This window comes from Schistocerca nitens, chromosome 6 (genome assembly GCF_023898315.1).
Source record: "Schistocerca nitens isolate TAMUIC-IGC-003100 chromosome 6, iqSchNite1.1, whole genome shotgun sequence".
In the NCBI taxonomy this organism is placed as follows: domain Eukaryota; kingdom Metazoa; phylum Arthropoda; class Insecta; order Orthoptera; family Acrididae; genus Schistocerca; species Schistocerca nitens.
This window is the reverse complement of record NC_064619.1, coordinates 36,506,304-36,526,188: the sequence shown is the minus strand read 5'-3', so window position 1 is coordinate 36,526,188 and position 19,885 is coordinate 36,506,304. Positions and strand designations below refer to the sequence as shown.

Here is a 19,885-nt window from a genome sequence, read left to right as displayed (position 1 = left end):
GGCATATTCCCTTCAGAGCGAAAAAGACTAAGGTCAAGACATCCCACTTTCATCACAGCCAGGACTCTCATGGAAACTGAATTCAGTCCCATCAATGAATGGAAATGCTACTGGCAAAAAACTGTTCCCCATAATACCTGAAGCTGCCCTGCATCCAGAAGAAACCCAGCCTCGGGCAGTTTGGACTATCTTGAACCACATCCGAATGGACCATGGACAATGTGCAGAAACTCTCTACAATTGGGGCAAATTTTCAACATCATCTTGTGACTGCGGTGCAGAGCAACAGACGGTTGCTCATGTCCCACATGTGCCTACAAGGGTCCTTTTGAAGATTTCCTCACAGGGAAGAGTGAGGTTATAAAAACATAAAAGATTTTGATATCCATCTGTAGCTGTTGTTATTTGTGGTATTTTACGCTGGAGAGCTGTGCTTAAATGTTGATGTGTAGTAATTTGTAATCTTTATATATGTATTTACATACAATAAATAAATAAACTAGTGCTTGTAACTGTGAAATGTTATTCTTTAGTCATTTTTGTAAGTAAAACAAAGTAGGGATTTGATCTTTAAAAATGATGTAATTAAGATACGTTTAGTGATACGAGGGGTGTTTGAAAAGTCCGTGCAAAAATAAAAACTACTTAAGTGTTTGGGGTAAACCTTTTTTTATTTTTCGACATAGTCTCCTTTTAGACTTATACACTTCATCCTACACTGTTCTAATTTGTTGATCCCTTTCGAATAATAGGAATTGTCCAAGTCAGCAAAATAGCTATTAGTTGCTGCAATCACCTCCTCGTTTGAATAAAATCTTTGTCACGCCAGCCATTTCTTCAAATTGGGGAATAAATAGTAGTCCGAGGGAGCCAAGTCTGGAGAATAAGGGGGATGTGAAACGAGTTGGAATCCTATTTCCATTAATTTTGCGACCACAACTGCTGAGGTGTGTGCTGGTGCATTGTGGTGATGGAAAAAGGACTTTTTTGCAGTCCAATTGCCGGCGTTTTCCTTGCAGCTCAGTTTTGAAATGGTCCAGTAACAATGAATAATATGCACCTGTAGTAGTTTTGCCATCTTCCAGATAGTCGATGAGGATTATCCCTTGTGAATCTGAGAAGACAGTCGTCATAACCTTTCTGGCCGAAGGATTGGTCTTCGCCTTTTTTGGTGCTGATTCTTCCTTGGTAACCCATTGTTTTGATTGTTGTTTGGTCTCAGGAGTATAGTAATGTATCCAAGTTTCATACACAGTGACGAAACAATGCTTAAAGTCCAGCGGATTCTTCCTGAACAGCTGCAAACCATCCTTGCAATGCTTCACACGATTCCGTTTTTGGTCAAGCATGAGCAATCGCGGAACCCATCTTGCGGATAGCTTTCTCATGTCGAAATGTTTATTCAAAATATTATTTACCCGTTCATTCGAGATGCCCACAGCACTAGCAATCTCACACACCTTAACTCTTCTGTCATCCATCACCATATCATGGATTTTATCAATGATTTCTGGAGTTGTAACCTCCACAGGGCGTCCAGAACATTCAGCATCACTTGTGCCCATATGGCCACTCAGAAAATTTTGAAACCACTTCTAAAACTGTTCTAATTGAAGGTACAGTATCACCTTAATGTTTATCAAACTTTTCTTTAGTCTCCTGAGGTGTTTTATCTTTCATAAAATACTGTTTAATCACCACACGAAATTCTTTTTCATCCATTTTTTGACAATCACTCGACTTCCTTGATTCACATGAATGCCAAACACAAAGAAATAGACCAATATGGCTAAAACTTGGTGAGCGTTCTTTCCAAAGATACTACTAACTGAAAATGACCTCGATACACGCCGGTGGTGCCATCTCTTGGACTTTGCATGGACTTTTCAAACGCCCCTCATATAATAAGATATTTTAAGTAATTAGTGAGGCAATATTGAAGTTAGTAATGAATATGAGATGTATTAAAGTAATGTAGTGATGTTTAGGGTACTTGTTAGGGACTCCCGTCTTGGTAGTATTTAATTTTTGTCAATACATTCGTTAGTTAGCACTGGTAAATGGAAAGATACAACTGAGTAACAAAGAGAATGTTTGCTAAACTTTTGTAGGTTTATGTAAAAGTACGGCTCTGAAGTTAAATATATTTGGTGTTTTCAGAAATATAGTAGTGAGGCTGAATAGTGGATGAAGGTTCTTTAGGAGTGCAAAATGAAAAAACGAATATTTAACAATTAAAAAGGCTATTCTGCTATGAATTTGTTTTCTGAACACAAATGTGCTTACCTCCCGTATAATGCGAAGATGGTGAAACCTTGAAAGTTAATTAACTTCCTTTGATTTAGTAATTATCTATTTTGAATATAGCTTCCATACAATTCATTTAAATGTCAGAGTATTGGTATGTAGTGCCAGCAAAGGCTAAATCCAAGAGCTTGTGAACACACTGTGTCATCTTGAGAAACAGACTCAGGAAAAGAAACTACACAAAGTGTTGTGACTAAATGGAACATCTATAGTGTACGTGTTGAGTTAATAAACTGAGCCACACAATAGTCTAAAAGGCCACTGTAAAAAAACTGTCAACTACTCTAAAGATGAGTGCAAAAATTTTCTTTATCTTTTTTGTGAAAAATATAATTAAATTTACAAAATTTTCAAGAATTCTTAAAATTAACAAAGCAAATTGTATGTCTATGTATACATTTGAAACCGATGTTTTCAGACTTTGTAACTTTTATTTTGTATGAAAATCATAAGCTTTGCCCTATCTGATTCATAAATTCACTTCATTATTCTAAATTCGAGTATAACTTGTGATTTTATATGTTTTGACTGTATTGTGTATTTTTTGAGAGTAATTGTTCCTTTACATTGCATTACCCAGTTCTATTTCAATATTTGTTTGTACAATCCAATGGGTAGTGATGTAACAGAGCAATCCCAATGTAAATACTTTTTTTTTTTGCTTTCTTTTCTGATTTCTTTTCATTTATGGTGCATATATAATAGTTATGTGAAATAACTAATTTCTTTTTCAAGCAGTATTTCTCCAAACTTCATTATTCACTGTATAATTTACTCAATGCTGATGACAATAGTATATGTAGTTCTTAGGGAAACATTTTATTTGAAGAAATATTAAAAAATTTCTATACTGCAAACCAAGTGAACATCAAAATTCGATTATGCTATTTTTTTTTCTCTATTGTAACATATTTGAAAGCCCACATTCTTCTTCTTGTTAATATTTCAAAAGTTATTTGCACTCAAAATTTTCATGTTCCAGAATGTTCCAATCTTAAAAGTAATTCTTTCCTAAATTGAGTCCCATAATTATGCAGCCATGATTTTTCTGTTTTTGAAAATGTGTACTTTTACTACAATAACCTCTCAGTTTGCGAACTGTTCAAATCAGAAAACTTCACTTACTCAGAATTTCTTAAGAAACTTTGGGAACCCCCATGCACAGTAAGACTTCACTGCCATAAAGCAGTTCCTATTATTTTCTCATTTTCTTAATGTACAACTGTTAGTTAAACAAACTTACTTCACTGTTTATTGTATTTTTGTCACTTTTAATTTTTCTGTCCTTTATATTAATATAAAAAAAGGAATAGCTTAGTACTTTACCAATTTGTATTTTCCGTAATACGCACATCTACGAGGGTATACTGAAAAATAATGCCTCCGAATTTCTTACGTGAAAACTCTCTACACTTTTTAAATAAAACAAACTTTATTTTGCCTTTATTCTTCATGTCTACATTTTTATTTCTTAACATTGTCACTACGACAACAAAGATACGAGGTGCATTCAAGTTCTAAGGCCTCCGATTTTTTTTCTCCAGACTGGAAAGAGATAGAAACATGCGCATTGTTTTAAAATGAGGACGCGTTCATTGTCAATACGTCCCAGAGATGGCAGCACCATACGGCTAATGGAATTTTACAGCCAGCGGCAAGAATGAGAACTGTTTTAAATACTTAAAATGGCGACATTTTCCTTACTTGAACAGCGTGCAATCATTCGTTTTCTGAATTTGCGTGGTGTGAAACCAATTGAAATTCATCGGCAGTTGAAGGAGACATGTGGTGATGGAGTTATGGATGTGTCGAAACTGCATTCGTGGGTACGACAGTTTAATGAAGGCAGAACATCGTGTGACAACAAACCGAAACAACCTTGGGCTCGCACAAGCCGGTCTGACGACATGATAGAGAAAGTGGAGAGAATTGTTTTGGGGGATCGCCGAATGACTGTTGAACAGATCGCCTCCAGAGTTGGCATTTCTGTGGGTTCTGTGCACACAATCCTGCATGACGACCTGAAAATGTGAAAAGTGTCATCCAGTTGGGTGCCACAAACGCTGACGGACGACCACAGGGCTGCCCGTGTGGCATGTTGCCAAGCAATGTTGACGTGCAACGACAGCATGAATGGGACTTTCTTTTCGTCGGTTGTGACAATGGATGAGACGTGGATGCCATTTTTCAATCCAGAAACAAAGCACCAGTCAGCTCAATGGAAGCACACAGATTCACCGCCACCAAAAAAATTTCGGGTAACCGCCTGTGCTGAAAAAATGATGGTGTCCATCTACTGGGACAGCGAGGGCGTAATCCTTACCCATTGCGTTCCAAAGGGCACTACGGTAACAGGTGCATCCTACGAAAATGTTTTGAAGAACAAATTCCCTGCTGCACTGCAACAAAAACGTCTGGGAAGGGGTGCGCGTGTGCTGTTTCACCAAGACAACGCACCCGTACATCGAGCTAACATTACGCAACAGTTTCTTCGTGATAACAACTTTGAAGTGATTCCTCATGCTCTCTACTCACATGACCTGGCTCCTAGTGACTTTTGGCTTTTTCCAACAATGAAAGACACTCTCCGTGGCCGCACATTCACCAGTCGTGCTGCTATTGCCTCAGCGATTTTCCAGTGGTAAAAAAAGACTCCTAAAGAACCCTTCGCCGCTGCCATGGAATCATGGTGTCAGCGTTGTGAAAAATGTGTACGTCTGCAGAGCGATTACGTCGAGAAGTAACGCCAGTTTCATCGATTTCGGGTGAGTAGTTCATTAGAAAAAAAACCTGAGGCCTTAGAACTTGAATGCACCTCGCATATCTCTCAATGAGAGACCAGTTTGCTGAAACTGTCATCGTAAAATGTTTGACTAGGTTGACAGAGCCGCAACCTCACACCTGCTTGTGCCGCTTCATCACTATCAAACTGAAGTCCTCAAAGGTGTACTTTAAGTTTTGGAAGCAGATGAAAATTGGATGTGATCAAGTTGGGATTGTGTGGAGGATGATCAATGACAATGAACCCAAGGCATAAAATTGTTGCAGATGTTGCAGTACTCGTGTGTGGTCTGGCATTACGATGCTATAGGAGAGAGTACTCCACATGTGGACAGTTAGAAACTCAATTACAGCAAGCTGCTTCTAATGCACTGGCATAGTTGCATTACACACTGCCATGTTACATGCTACAATTCGAAAGCCTCTAGTGGCAGAGGGTGGCAACTTGTGTAAACAAAGTGAGAAAGTCGACAAGTAATATGCACAACATTCAATACCTCAATTGATATTGAAAACAGAATAAAAAATTCAGAGACATTACTTTTCAGTACACCCACATATAAAGAGGCTTTGCTTATAAGGCCAGAGTCAGTGGCGGGCTAGCGTTAAACTAGTAGCACCCCAATAGACAAAATGTATAATCACTAAGTCAGCTGCAAATGGAATGTCACAGTGTATCGCCAGTATGTGACACTCTGCTTGTCAGTCTCCAAGATGTACAGTCATTTTTTCAATTATTGCCACTTGAGAAATTTTTGAAACATCTTTGAGCAGATGTAGCTTACTGACCTGTGTTGAAGTATTTATTATCCTATATTTTATAAATTTGATCATTGAAATTTCTGTGTTACAACAAATGTGATGTAAAATGAAAAATTCTGCACTGTTGTGTGTGTACCATTTAATAACATTTCAAATTACTGTAAGTAACCGCAGGAAGAAGATTACAGCAGAAATTCCACGAGATTTATGAAGCAGATGCATATGGAGCACGTTGGTAAGTTCAAAGAGTGTGCTGTTTTGAAACTTCTGGACAGATTAAAACTGTGTGCAGGTCTATAACTTGAAACCAGAACCTCACCTTTTGCTGACAACATTCTTACCAACTGAGATACCTAGGAAAAACTCATGATTCGCCCTCGCAGACCCTCCAGTAGTAACCCCATAAGTAGCAACAGATATTAACTCAAGATCGCAATATAAATTTCAGCTGCAATGTACTTCACAGCTTTAAATTACTGATTGAGTTTATTCTACTCACCTCGATCTCGTACGTTTACAAACAATAGCGTGACACCGTTTGGCACCATCAAGGACGGGATCCCAATTGTCGTAGTGAGCGAGCAGAGCAACGGCGCAGAATGCTACGAACATGGGCACAGTGCCAAGATAAAATGTATATGGGTAGTGAACGCGTTTCATTACTACATCGGCAAGCATTGTCATCGGGATGGTCAAACTGATGGCCACTGTAGCAATTAATGACGATGTCAGGAAACAGCCCCTGTAAAAAATGGTACAAGTGTGTGTAAAATCACTGCAATGTTTGCATATGTGATGCTTAAATTACAATTGTATTCACTGTGGAACACCTGGTATAACAACTACATGAGCCCCAATAATCACTTATTATTATGAGGAATTCATAGGGCACTATTTGGTAACTTTCTAAGGCACTGATAACCACTTACAAATGTAATATCTGTTTCATAACTTCATACTTTTTTAAGAGATTTGCACAAATATAAAGTGGATGACATTTCCTTTGTTTTAACACATCTGGTGATATTGGTCAACATTACAAATGCAGAATATTATTGTTCCATGTAGTTTATTTTACCAGCAATGTAAGTTCCTTCATAACGGGCTGCCTCTAGATTGCCTGATCAAGTAGAAGTCTGGTGTTCCAAAATCCAACAGTATACATTATGCTCAACAGTATTATTGTTGTTGATGATGATGATGTTGAGTTATTCTCTTTTTAACGTTACTTCAACAGGTCAAACATGTTCAAGTGATGGGGAGGGAGGATAGGAGGGAAAAGATGTTGGTAGTGTCACAAATTAGTCTGGTGCTGGTAACACAAGCTCTCTTTTCTGAATGTGTGTTAGGATGTAAACATTAATATTTTAATGTATTTTAAATACTTAGATTTCAATACATTCATGTAACTGTGTTTTTCTTTGTTTATGTGGAATTGACTTGAATCATGATGATGCAGTGTCATATTTTTTCTTTGAGACTGACATTTACTACAGCAGACAACACACTATTGTAGCTGATAGCCAGTGTCGATGAGAAGATTCGATTTTCAATTGAATTTATTGCTCGTAACACGTAATTTTACATGCATGTGGATTTTCAACTAAGTATAAAGTTTTTATGTTTACAGTTTTTTAGTTTACATTATTTCTTATTACATTGTAATTCATGATAAATTCAAGTTGTAAGTGCATTTTTCGATAAGCCACTGCTTGACAAACTTTTAAAAAGTATCCCCTGTCAATATCTTAACTTCATTTGGTAACAAGTTATTAAAAACAGCTCCTTTGACACAGAGGCTTTTCACTGTTACAGTGAATCTTCTGTTAACCATATGAAAAAATTTTCTAAGCCTTGTTTCATAGTTGTGAATATCCGTGTTTCTTTTTGTGATCTTAGTGTCTTCTCTTACTAGCATTATAGTTTCTAGTATATGCATGGCATAAACTGTGAGAATAATGAATAGGGGTTTGCAAGAAATTACTGGTTTTAATTCTGATATGATCCTCAAGGATCGCTTCTGGAGTATGTAAACTCTTTTCATATTAGTTTGGCATGTCCCACCCCATAGTACTATTCCATAAGACAAGAAAGGATATACTAATCCATAATATACAGTCCTTAGGGTTTCATAATTAAGGTGTGGTGATAATCTTAATACACATAGACTGTGTGTGTGTGTGTGTGTGTGTGTGTGTGTGTGTGTGTGTGTGTGTGTGTGTGTGTGTGTGTTTTCAGACATAATCAGCTTGCTGCTTCCATGAAAGTCGATCATCTATGCACAAACCCAAGCATTTACAATCTGTACAAGTTTTCGTTAGAATGTCATCAATCACAGTATTTTGTTTGTTTGGACCACTTGGTTTAAGATGAATAATATTAGTTTTTTCTGTGTTTACTTTTAGGTTCTCTCTTTCAAAGTGAGCTCTTGCCTTTTCAATAAAGTTACGTATCTCTTCAACTAGGCTGGGCTCATTGTCTACATAGCAGACACCAGATGTATTGTCTGCATACATAGTGATCAATTGCTTATTGTCAAGAAACCTTGGAAAATCATGTACTGTGCATATCAATAGGACTTGATCTAAACAGAGAGCTCTGAGGAACACCAAAATGTATATTTCTTATACTTGACCTTCTCCTCTCCAGTGTATCTCCATTAGAGTACATAATCTCCATGCACTGTTGTCTACCCTTTAAATATGTTTCTAGCAATTGCACAAGTATTCCAGTGACACCACTCTTCGAAGTTTTTGATAAGAGCACGTCATGATGTACTCTTTCAAAAGCCCTTGAGAGCTTCAGGAATACTTCAATACTTCTGCTACTTGGGATTTTTCAAGTAAATTGTGGACAAATTGTACAGCTGATAACGTGGTACTTTGACCTATTCTGAAACCATGCTGGAAATCACTTAATTTGTCAGCATTGTTGTAATGTTCCAAAATTTTTTAAAATATTATTTTCTTTATCAGTTTGCTGAAAGTTGAGATTAGGGCAACGGGTCTGCACTGTCAAGGCATAATATTTTCTTTATTGTAAACATAAAATGAAAATAATATCTGTTCAAAAGACACAGACTGAGGTCTGAATCGTATTAAAGCTGGTGTGAGCAATTCTCTGTAATGGAGATTTTAAATGCATTATGTATACACCCACTGAAACTTCAAAAAGCAGTATTAATTCATTAGAAATACAGGCAATCAGTGGAAACACAACAGGACATAAAATGTGTCCAGTAAATTTCACTGCATTTATTTTAGTCTGCTGGAATCACATGCTACAATATGTGGTTTTCACACTGTCCAAAAGACTGCAATGCTACGTTTCTGTCAGAGTACTCTGGAGTTTTGACAACCAAATTTACCTCTTGGACTGGAGGGCTCCTATCTTGTTTCTATAATGGCCTGCTGTTCTTTGTGGATCCAAATCTTGTTGCATATTACAGTTCGATTAAGAAGTGATTTATACATCACTGTCAGATATCTTTCTGAAAATCTTTCTGTCCTCTGGTATGAAGAAATGCAATCCACCAACAGTCCATTTGTAGTATTTCAACCCCTCAACAGTTTTGTCCACCTCAGGTGGGATCTTGACACAGTTTTGAAATTTGCCATCCTCCCGAACGTCACAAACAACTAGAATGTGTCACCAATTTGGTCTTCTGCAGCATGACATTTTGGCCCAACCAAACAAATGGCTTTTGACAAGGTAACAGTGATAAACTGTGCTCGGAAATCGTTGGTTGGTTGAGACTGAAACTTCCTGGCAGATTAAGACTGTGTGCCGGACCGAGACTCGAACTCAGGACCTTTGCCTTTCACGGGCAAGTGCTCTACCATCTGAGCTACCCAAGCACGACTCATATCCCATCCTCACAGTTTTACTTCTGCCAGTACCTCGTCTCTACTGGCAGAAGTAAAGCTGTGAGGACAGGGCGTGAGTCGTGTTTGGGTAGCTCAGATGGTAGAGCACTTTCCCATGAAAGGGAAAGGTCCCGAGTTCGAGTCTCGGTCAGGCACACAGTTTTAATCTGCCACGAAGTTTCATATCAGCGCACACTCCGCTGCAGAGTGAAAATCTCATTCTGGGTGAGATTATTGATAAGAAACTTTATGGTTATTCTTTTCATATCATCATCAATATGCATCAATTATAACATCATCATTGTTTGGAAACAAAAGTACATATATGTAATTATTGAAATTATATAGAGATTAAGTGGACCAGACTACATAAAAATGTCGGAAGACTCAATCCAATTAAGTGCCTCATCAGATGCTTCATGTAGACCCTCGTTTGTTTTGTTTTGTTTTGTTTTGTTTTAGGACACAAAAGAAAATAAGGCCATTCACACCCACGTCAGAAATGTAAAACACTAATATGAAAAAGGAGTTAAAAGTGACTACATATGAAGCCAAATCTACGGAAGGAAAGACAACTAAAAGCAGGAATTTTCTCTTGGATAAATGTCCATAAAATAGGCTATAGAGACAACCGAGGTCCTAAGCTAAAGATTAAATGTCCTTTTCTTGATTGCTACGACAGATGAAAAGTAAAACGTTGTCAACAGCATGTGCAACATATGCTAAAATGGCCAAAAACTCAGACGGCAAACATAAATTAGAACATAAGTGATTAAAAAAAGGGCATTCTGTCAGAAAATGGCAAATCGTCAAAGGTTGATGACAATGAGCACAAAGTGGTGGGGGATCACCACTTAACAAAATGCTGATGGCTAAAATTACAGTGCCCAATACAGAACTTAGCTAAAATGATCTCCTCATGGTGAGAGGGCTGAGAGGAGGTCATCCAGGCTGCTGGGAAACGTTTAATTCCCTGGAGTGTGTTCCCATGAAGGGAAGACCAGTGGTGATGCCAAAGTGACACCACATGATGACAGTCAGCAACACAGAGATCGTCAGAGGGAATGGAAGAACTAGCAGGCCGAGGTACGAGGACAACAGTCTTGACAGCAGTGTCAGTTGCCTCATTTCCCATCAGACCGATGTGACCGGGACCCACATAACATCACAAGGCTCCATCAAGATTGAGTAAGTGAAAGCTTTCCTGGACCCATTTCACTAAGGGATGGACAGTGTATAGAACACAGACACTGCTTTGAGGGGCAATGAGGGAATCAGAGCAAGTGACAATCAAACATCCTATGTTGCCAGATGTACTGCATGGTCTGATACAGGGCGAATGGCTCTGTTGTAAATATTGAGCAGTGTTCTGGAAGCTGATACCGAAAATATAAGGGGCGTTTAAAAAGAAATGAGCCGGAGGCATAATTACAGAAACCAGTACCTGTATGTTAGAAGTATTGACCCTGGCTGTTGAGACACTTTCCCACTGTGACAAAAGGAACTGAATGTCTGTCTCATAAAATTCCCAGGGCTGCGATGTGAACCAGTTCCACACGTACAGCTGGACGTCGTCATCCACACGAGTGCAGGAAAGGTTATGCTGACGTTGTTCTTTGACCAAGATGGCCCCCTTCTGATTCACTTCCTGCAGCACGAGACAACAGTGAATGCCCATAGTTACTCACAAACCTTGACCACCATTTGCCAAACGATCAAATCAGAACGACCAGGCAGTCTCACCTGTGGGGTCATTCTGCTCCATGACAATGCAAAGCCTCATACAGCCAACACAGTCACGGCACTCCTGCAGAAGTTAAAATGGGAGGTTCTCGGCCACCCTCCATAAAGTCTGGGCCTCTCCCTCTCTCTGCGATTACGCCATTTTTGGTCCCTTTAAAAAGGCTCTGGGGGGCCAACGATTCACCTCGGACAACAATGTCCAGCTGTACATGCGGAACTGGTTCACATCCCAGCCCCAGGAATTTTATGAGACAGACATTCACCACCTTGTGTCACAGAGGGACAAGTGTCTCAGCAGCCAAGGTCTATACTTCGAACATACAGGTACTGATTTCTGTAATTAAGTCTCTGGCTCATTTCTTTTTGAACGCCCCTTATAGTTGGTGCCAATGATGAAGGCACATCTGACACCAAGGTCAGTCCAAGAGCCATCAGTGTAACGATGGTAGTTTCTGAAGTTCCGTGTGAAGTTTGCGAAACTTACAGTGATAGAAGGAGTCTGGAGTAGTGTCCCTAGGAGGCAAATGAAGTCTAAGATCAATACGGGCCGCTGCACGAGGCCAAGGTGGAGAAGGGTTCACACCCATTGGGAAAGTGGCAGACAGCATGAAGTTAAGGTGCTGGAGCAATAGCCAAAAGTGAACTCCAGGAGGTAACAGAGAAGAGGGACGTGCCTCATACTGGTGGTCAAAGGGATCATCAAAGAAGCTGGTATAGGATGGGTGGCTGGGCATGGCAGACAAACAGCACACATGTACGCTGAGAAGAACATCCCATTGGTATGTGAGTGGTAGTTTGGCAGCTTCTGCATACAGACTCTCAACCGAGCTAGTGTGAAAGGCACCAGTAGGCAAACGGCTGCCTCAATGTTGGATTGTAGTGAGAAGGTGTAAGTTGGGCAGATGTGCAGATGCATAAATGAAACACCCAGAGTCTAGTTTCGTATGGACAAGGGAATGGTACACACAGAGGAGGGTGGTCTGATCTACTACCCAGGAAATACCACTCAGGACACGTAGGACACTGAGGGACGGGTTCCGCGGGCAGCCAGTTAAGACAAGTGAGAGGACCAAGAAAGTTTCCTATTGAGCATGAGCCCTAGGAATATCATAAGTTTCAGCGAATGGAAGAGCAACAGGCCCAAGGTGTAAAGACGGTGGAAGAAACCCATTGCGCTGCAAGAAATTTGTACAAAAAGTTTGTCAGTGGAAAAGTGAAAGCCATTGTCGATGCTCCATGAGTAAAGATGATCAAGACAACACTGAAGTCTTTGGAGAACTGCAATAGATCGCAAAATCATCAACGAAAAGGGAGCCGGAGATGCCCAGTGGGAGACAGGCCATAGTAGGGTTAATGGCAACAGCAAAGAGGACAACACTCAGGACAAAACCCTGAGGCACACCGGTTTCTTGGATAAGGTGTCCGACAAGGCAGAACCCACACGTACTTCGAAAACTCTGCCTTTTACAAATTCCTGAAGGAAACAGGCAGGTGGCCTCAGAGGCCCCACATATAGAGAGTACGAAGGATACCACTCCTCCAGCATGTGTCATAGGCTTTCTCCAAATAAAAAAACATGGCCACAGTCTGGTATCCCCGCAGAAAAAATTAATGACACGGGCTGATTAATTAACATGATGGTCAACTGCAGAACGGCAGGCTCAAAATCCACATTGTGCAGTGTTTAGTAAATTGTAAGACTCGAGCCACCGTACCAGCTAGGCATGAATCAAACATTCCATCACCTTGCAAACACAGCTGTTGAGAGAAATGGGGCAGCAGCTAGAAGAAAGGTGTTTGTCCTTACTGGGCTTTGGTATGGGTATGACGTGGCTTCACACCAGTGTCTGGAAAACATGCCCTCTGCCAGATGCGATTGTACATATGAAGGAGAAAGTGCTTGCCCACAAGAGAAAGGTGCTGCAGCTTCTGAATGTAAACATTGTTGGCCCTGGGGTGGAGGATCAGGATGAACTGAGATCATGATCTAGCTCCCTCACAGTAAAAGCGGCATTGTAGCACTCACAATTCTGAGAACAGAAAGGTATCGCCCGAGTCTCCTCCACTCGTTTCCAATGGAGGAAGGCAGTGTGATAGTGAGTGGAGCTCAAAATCTCCGCAAAATAGCAGCCCAAGGTGTTGGAGATTGCAACAGGGTCCACTGTGATATCACTTGCTATGGTCAGGCCAGAAACTGAGGAATCGACCTTAGTCCCAGAGAGCTGTTGGACATTGGCTCGCACGACGGAAGAGGGACTGCAACTGTTAAAAGAACTAGTAAATGAAACCCAACTAGCTTTTTTGCTATCCTGAAGAGTGCAGTGACAATACGCTCACAACTATTTATAATGAATTCAGTTCATCATTGTAGGATGACGGTTAAAAAGACAGAGAGTAAGTGTCCATGCGCAAATTGCATCGTGGCATGCCTCAGTTCACAAAGGGACTGGGACACAGTGGAGTAAAGATGAAGTGTGAGGAATGGAACATTCTGCAGCAGTAAGGTATTCTACCTGGTCATCACAATTGGGGAAAAGTTATTTGTCAAAGGTTGCCAGGGAGGAGTAGTCTCCAGTTGGCCTTAAAATGCAGCCATTTGGGTTTGCACATAGGTGGGGTAGGAGTCAGCAAACGGTTAGCATACAGGAAATGGTCGCTCCTGTATATGTCAGAGAGAACAGACCACTTGAAATGATGGGCAAGCTGGGCATTGCAGAACAAGAGGTCCGGGTGGGAATAGGTGTGCATGGAGTCTGAAAGACATGTGGGTGCTCCAGTGTTAAGGCAGATGAGGTTGAGTTGATTGAGAAGGGCAGGTTCTGGGAGAGCCCTGAAGGGGATGGTGCAGATTCAAGTCACTGAGCATCAAAAAGGGATGAGGGAGTTGTCGAATAAGCCATGGATGTCTACCCTGGTGACGCAAAATGACGGAGGTATGTAAATATTAAGGGAAAAGGTGAAGTGAGGAAGGAATATGGGAGTTGTCGGCATTCTCCCTAGGTTGGTCTGCAGTGTCCAAGGCAGAAAAACGGTTGGGGGTGTGCACTGGTGACATGGAGGTCAGCCGTGTGTGGGTGTCAAGCGGTGATACCATTGAAGAGGATCTCCGAGTCAGGGAAGGAGAAGACCGTTTGCCTTTGTTTGATTTCTTGAAGCCTTTGTGGACAGCAGATGACGAATCAGATGTTCATTGGCTGGAGGGACATAAAATGTCTTCGCAGGAGCTGATTGTGTACCAGGTGATTTCACCACATGAGGTAAAAATTTGGTGGGTTGTTGGACAGCTGGAGGAGGAGGAGATGGGAATGCTACTATGACACTGTGTGAATTGACAACCGCAGTGCTGAATTTGAAGTCACATGTCTGCATGGCTATGTCCTTTGTGGAGCAAGTTGTTGCAAGAACAGTATTATAAAAAACTTCCTGGCAGATTAAAACTGTGTGCCGGACCGAGACTCGAACTCAGGACCTTTGCCTTTCGCAGACAAGTGCTCTACCAACTGAGCTACCCAAGCACGACTCCCGCCCCGTCCTCACAGCTTTACTTCTGCCAGTACCTCATCTCCTACCTTCCAAACTTTACAGAAGCTCTCCTGCGAACCTTGCAGAACTATCACTCCTGAAAGAAGGAAAGAAAGAAAGGATACTGCGGAGACATGGCTTAGCCACAGCCTGGGGGATGTTTACAGAATGAGATTTTCACTCTGCAGCAGAGTGTGCACTGATATGAAACTGAGTTTCATGCATTTTACTATCTGGTACTTACAATACTGTTTCCAGAATGAGATTTTCACTCTGCAGCGGACTGTGCACTGATATGAAACTGAGTTTCATATCAGCGCACACTCTGCCGCAGAGTGAAAATCTCATTCTGGAAACAGTATTGTAAGTACCAGATAGTAAGACGCATTGACACAGCAGGGAGGAGGAGGTGGACAATTAGGTCACAAATTTGGTCAGGTGTCGACAGGACAATCGAGTGAAGTTGTAACAATGACACTGGTAGCAGTGCAGGGTTCAGACTGTACAGTTGAACTGCGATAACTTCACAGCCTGCTTTGATCTTTGATGGAAGCACTACTCTATCGAATATGAGAAGAAGAGTGCATGTGGGCACTAAGGATGCATCTACCTTTTTCAGCATCTGATGGACTGCAGTAATGCACTGATCAGAGACGTAAGTTGGGTTTCTGCCTCAGTCAGACCACCGAGCAGCCTAGTGTAAATAAAACCATGCAAAGAATTCAGCATTTTATGGGCCTTGACATGAACAGGATAGCCATGGAGGAGCGAAGCTGCAAGGAGTTGTGCTGTGAATCACAAGTAGTCTCCAAAACCAAAAATCCATTGTGTAGACAAGAGCAGGATTCCTCAGGGCTGGCAGTTGCATCAACACCTTTCTGAATAATAAACAGATTGTTGTTGCAAAGGACTGACCCTCTCCAGTACGTCAAACGACGTGGAACTGAAATGCAGCTGGGACAGTCTTTGAATTGTTAGCTTCATTCTGATTCACATCTAGTAGATGTAGACTGAGAAGATCTTTGGCTCATTGCGAGAAAATCCTCCATGACTGCCAGTGTTTCCGATTGCATGCTCCTTCCAACTGGGGGTTCCCCTCAGAGGACAGCTCACCCGCCTTAGGTGGTTGTTCACACCTCAGGTCACACCTCCCGAACACCTGACAGAGGGACCAATTGGCAATTTGGTGGGAAGGTAACAGCTCAGGCAGTCACCCCTCCCTGGGCCTGGCCTGTACCAAGGGGTACGTACGAACCCTACCTGTTGATCTGGGGGCTGGGAATTATGCATTACCCAGTCACCTGTTCTGATGTCAGCCTACTAAAAATGCAGAACATATTCCCAAAAGTATCCCAGACATGTTCCCCAAGGGAGGGGAAAAAGAATAGCAAGAGGACAGACATGCAGCACAAAAGGGAGAAGATGCTGCAAATGCTGGGGTCCCATGGTGGCCAAGCATGAACTTGCGAAGGAGTGGTGAGCCCCATATGGGATTCTAGACTCTTGATACCAACACAAAAACATCTGTTAGTTCACTAATTTGCAACACGGCTCACTGTCTGAGTATCGTCCACCTGCGTAGCATAGCGGTAGCGTTACCGCCTACCACGCTAGGGGCCCGGATTCTATTCCTGGCAGGGGACTGGGTGTTGTGTGTCCATCATCATCATCATCATTGATTTGCAAGTCACCGATGTGGCGTCACGTAAAAAGGACTTGCAATACAGCGGTCGAACTCCCCCGAATGGGGCCTCCCGGCCGACAATGCCATACAGTCATTTCATTTTGTCCGAGTATCACTGCAGACACACAGGCTGTCAATGCAAAAGCACCACTTGTGCATGTTGTATTCTCGAATATGGAATCTACTGAGTTGCACACAAACCTTCCTAAGATTATGAAAGCTTGGAACTTCAGCAATAGGTTCGTCAATAAGTTCGTGATTCCAGGTTTCTGTAGCTTGCCACTCATATTTCCATTCAGCATCACAGTTGAATCCAGTGGAGAAAATTTGGACTACTCCATCTTCCAGGGATTCTGAAATTGAGGCATTTACTAGGGAGTGAGAGTAAATCTTCGTGTAGAGGGATTGAGTCATTTTTAGAAACTAGATGACAAAGGTTATAGAGAGTGGCATTTTGACAAAGGAGAGCTGGACAGATGTTTGAGAGTATTGGTAGCCAGCATGTGGGTGTGGATGTGACTGTGCCGTTAATAGTTGTTGAAGCTACATTCAAATGAACATCAGCTTTCTTCATATGGGCACCGTGCAGCCAAACTGATGCAAAATAATATCCTGCAGATTATACCAAAGCAAGTGATGCTCCATGGACAACTGAACTGATTTATTTGCTCCCCGTGTACTGCCTGCGATTTGCTTCACCAGGTCCATTCATGTTTGTAACTTCTTAGCTGTGCTGGAAAGCTGTTTATGGTTTGTCAGAATTCTGTCTAATGTGATGTCAAGGTATTATGGCTTTTTGTTGTACCTAACTAAGCAAAGGGGAGTGAACCATAGGATAATCTTTGCCGATCCAAGATGACTGAGGGATGGAAAAGACTTAAAAACATTAGTTTAGCTGTCACGGCTTAAAATATTCATAAAGGTGTGATGAGACTGTTTGTTAGATGTTCTTCATATTCAGAAAGATCTTCACTCTGATATTAAAGGTCACGGTCACCTGCGTACTGGAATTTTCAGCACGTCAAGTTCAAGAGGTCTGTTGCGTGGAGATTAAGTAATAATTGAACAAAAACAAAGCCTTGTAGAAAGCCATCATTGAGTACATGCTATCTCATCTGCTCTTCTTTTCACCTTGATGTACCTGAAACTGCCAATGCTCAACTTGCTGCTTAAGAAGTTACCTATAGAGTTACATGGTATTGTTTTCAGACATTTTGTTATTAGACCCTCGTGCCACACCATGTCATAAGTTGCTGGAAGATCAATGAACCCTATCCTGGTCTTGACTTTCTTTTGGTAGCCAGTTTCTAAGTGACAAGTGAAGGAGAGCACTTGCTGACAAGCATGTTCTATGAGGTCTTACTCCAACTTGTTCAGTTGGTACCACAGAATTAACTTGGTCGTGTATTCCATCTAAGATCTTTCTTTCCAAGAGTTCGTAAGCACAGCTAAATTAAGATACTGGACAAAATGTTCTGTAGCTGTTCCTTCAGTCTCTGTTTTTTTATAGCAGTAACTTCAGCTCTCTTAAATTTTATTGGTAATGTTCCCCTGAGAAGAATTTCATTAAGAAGGCAAACTAGTCATTCTCACATTGTATGAGCACTGTGCACCAAAAATTTAGGATAGAGCTTATCCAAATAACACTAATGCACCAGCATATCTGTTACCCTCCGCAAGTCCAAACTCAAAATAAGTGACTAAAACTGAGTGAGCTCATACATGCACTGATGTGTGCATTACTTTGTTTCTTCAGCTTCTCTTGGCGTACTTTATGTTGAAATAGTTCAGAGGTGGACTGCCGGATGTCAGTGTCCAATGGACACAATATTTTGGCCAAACAAATGTGTTGCCACCTTCAGGTGCACTGATGAACTGATTGATTGGGAGCCGACACAGCAATTTTATCTATCTCCCATCCCCCCTTTCTGATCAGTCACTCCATCGGCTATCCGCGCAAAGCTTTTATCTCCTCCCATTCTCTCTCTCTCTCTCTCTCTCTCTCTCTCTCTCTCTCTCTCTGACACTCAGCCCCACTGCTCCTGCCAACCCAGTGTCCCGTCCTATGTATGTGCCCAGGTGAGCTTGCTGGTGGCACCTCTGCTGCCCCCCCCCCCCCCCTCCCCCCCGAAGTCAGTTCGTTGTCTAGTATCTCATTCCTCTTCTTCACCATTCTAATAGTGGGATCCCATGCGTTGCTAAGTACATACACAATATCATGATTTATTGGTGGTTCTCTCACTTGAATCTCAATGGATTCCTTCATGACACGGTCATAATTTGGACATGTGTCAGAACCTTAGTGTGGTTATAGTCCATTCCATGCAGTTCTGTCAAGCAATGTTCTGCAACTGCTGAATTGTTAGGCTGCTGTAATTTGGTATGGCTTTGGTGTTCTCAGCAACAATCTTTGACATTACGCACCATCTGACCTATGTAAGCCTTTCGACATTGACTGGGTATCTGAGGGACCCAGGATTTCCTGTAGTCCAAGGTAATGTTTCACACCACCAAGTAGTGCCTGTGTTTTGGCTGGTGGGTGGAAGACCATCTTCTCCTGGTGTTTCCAAAGAATTTGTCCTATCTTGGTGGATAATGCACCGAAGAAAGTACACACTACATATGAATTATATAAAAATTCTGGATGTACATTGTAGTCAAAATAATATCATGTGTTGTGAACAAAGTAAACTCTCTGTGGCAGAAGTGAAACCTATTTTCTTAGCTCATAAATGAGTAATGCTGGCATGCCATAGCATGCATTATGCACAGTGGTTATTCATCCACAAAGTAAAAATATAAATTAATACTATTAGTAGAAAAGAGAAAATATTGCAACAAGCAGTTATTAAATATGTTATATTAAAGTTTGCCTTTGGAGTATTATAACCTCATTTTCAATGCAAACAATTCATTTGGATTTGTACAAGTAGTGTATAAATACCTAGTCAGAGTGATATCCCACTGACAATCATACAAAAGAGTATAATAAGGCGAAAAACTGATGGCCATTTAAAAAATTCTTAAAATTCATTATGTTGGCACATACACTATCCGATCAGAAGTGAGTGGACATCTCCTAGTGAAAATTAATATGGGATGTGCCCACCCCTTGACAGCTTGTGACAGCTTGAACTCTGCTGCGGAAACTTTCAGTGAGTTGTCTGAATGTCTGAGGAGGCATTGAGCCCATTCTCCCTCAAGTGCCAATACCAGAGAA

The 19,885-nt window shown here is 41.2% G+C and overlaps 1 protein-coding gene across 1 annotated transcript in view; it reads right to left on the bottom strand.

Annotated features, from left to right (window-relative positions):
• Nucleotides 1-19,885, bottom strand: part of LOC126262541 (solute carrier family 35 member F5) — a 152,878-nt gene that overhangs the window by 10,903 nt on the left and 122,090 nt on the right. The window contains exon 9 of the mRNA XM_049959225.1: nucleotides 6,350-6,592. Within this exon, the coding sequence (XP_049815182.1) occupies nucleotides 6,350-6,592 (243 nt within the window). The remainder of the gene's footprint in view (nucleotides 1-6,349; nucleotides 6,593-19,885) is intronic.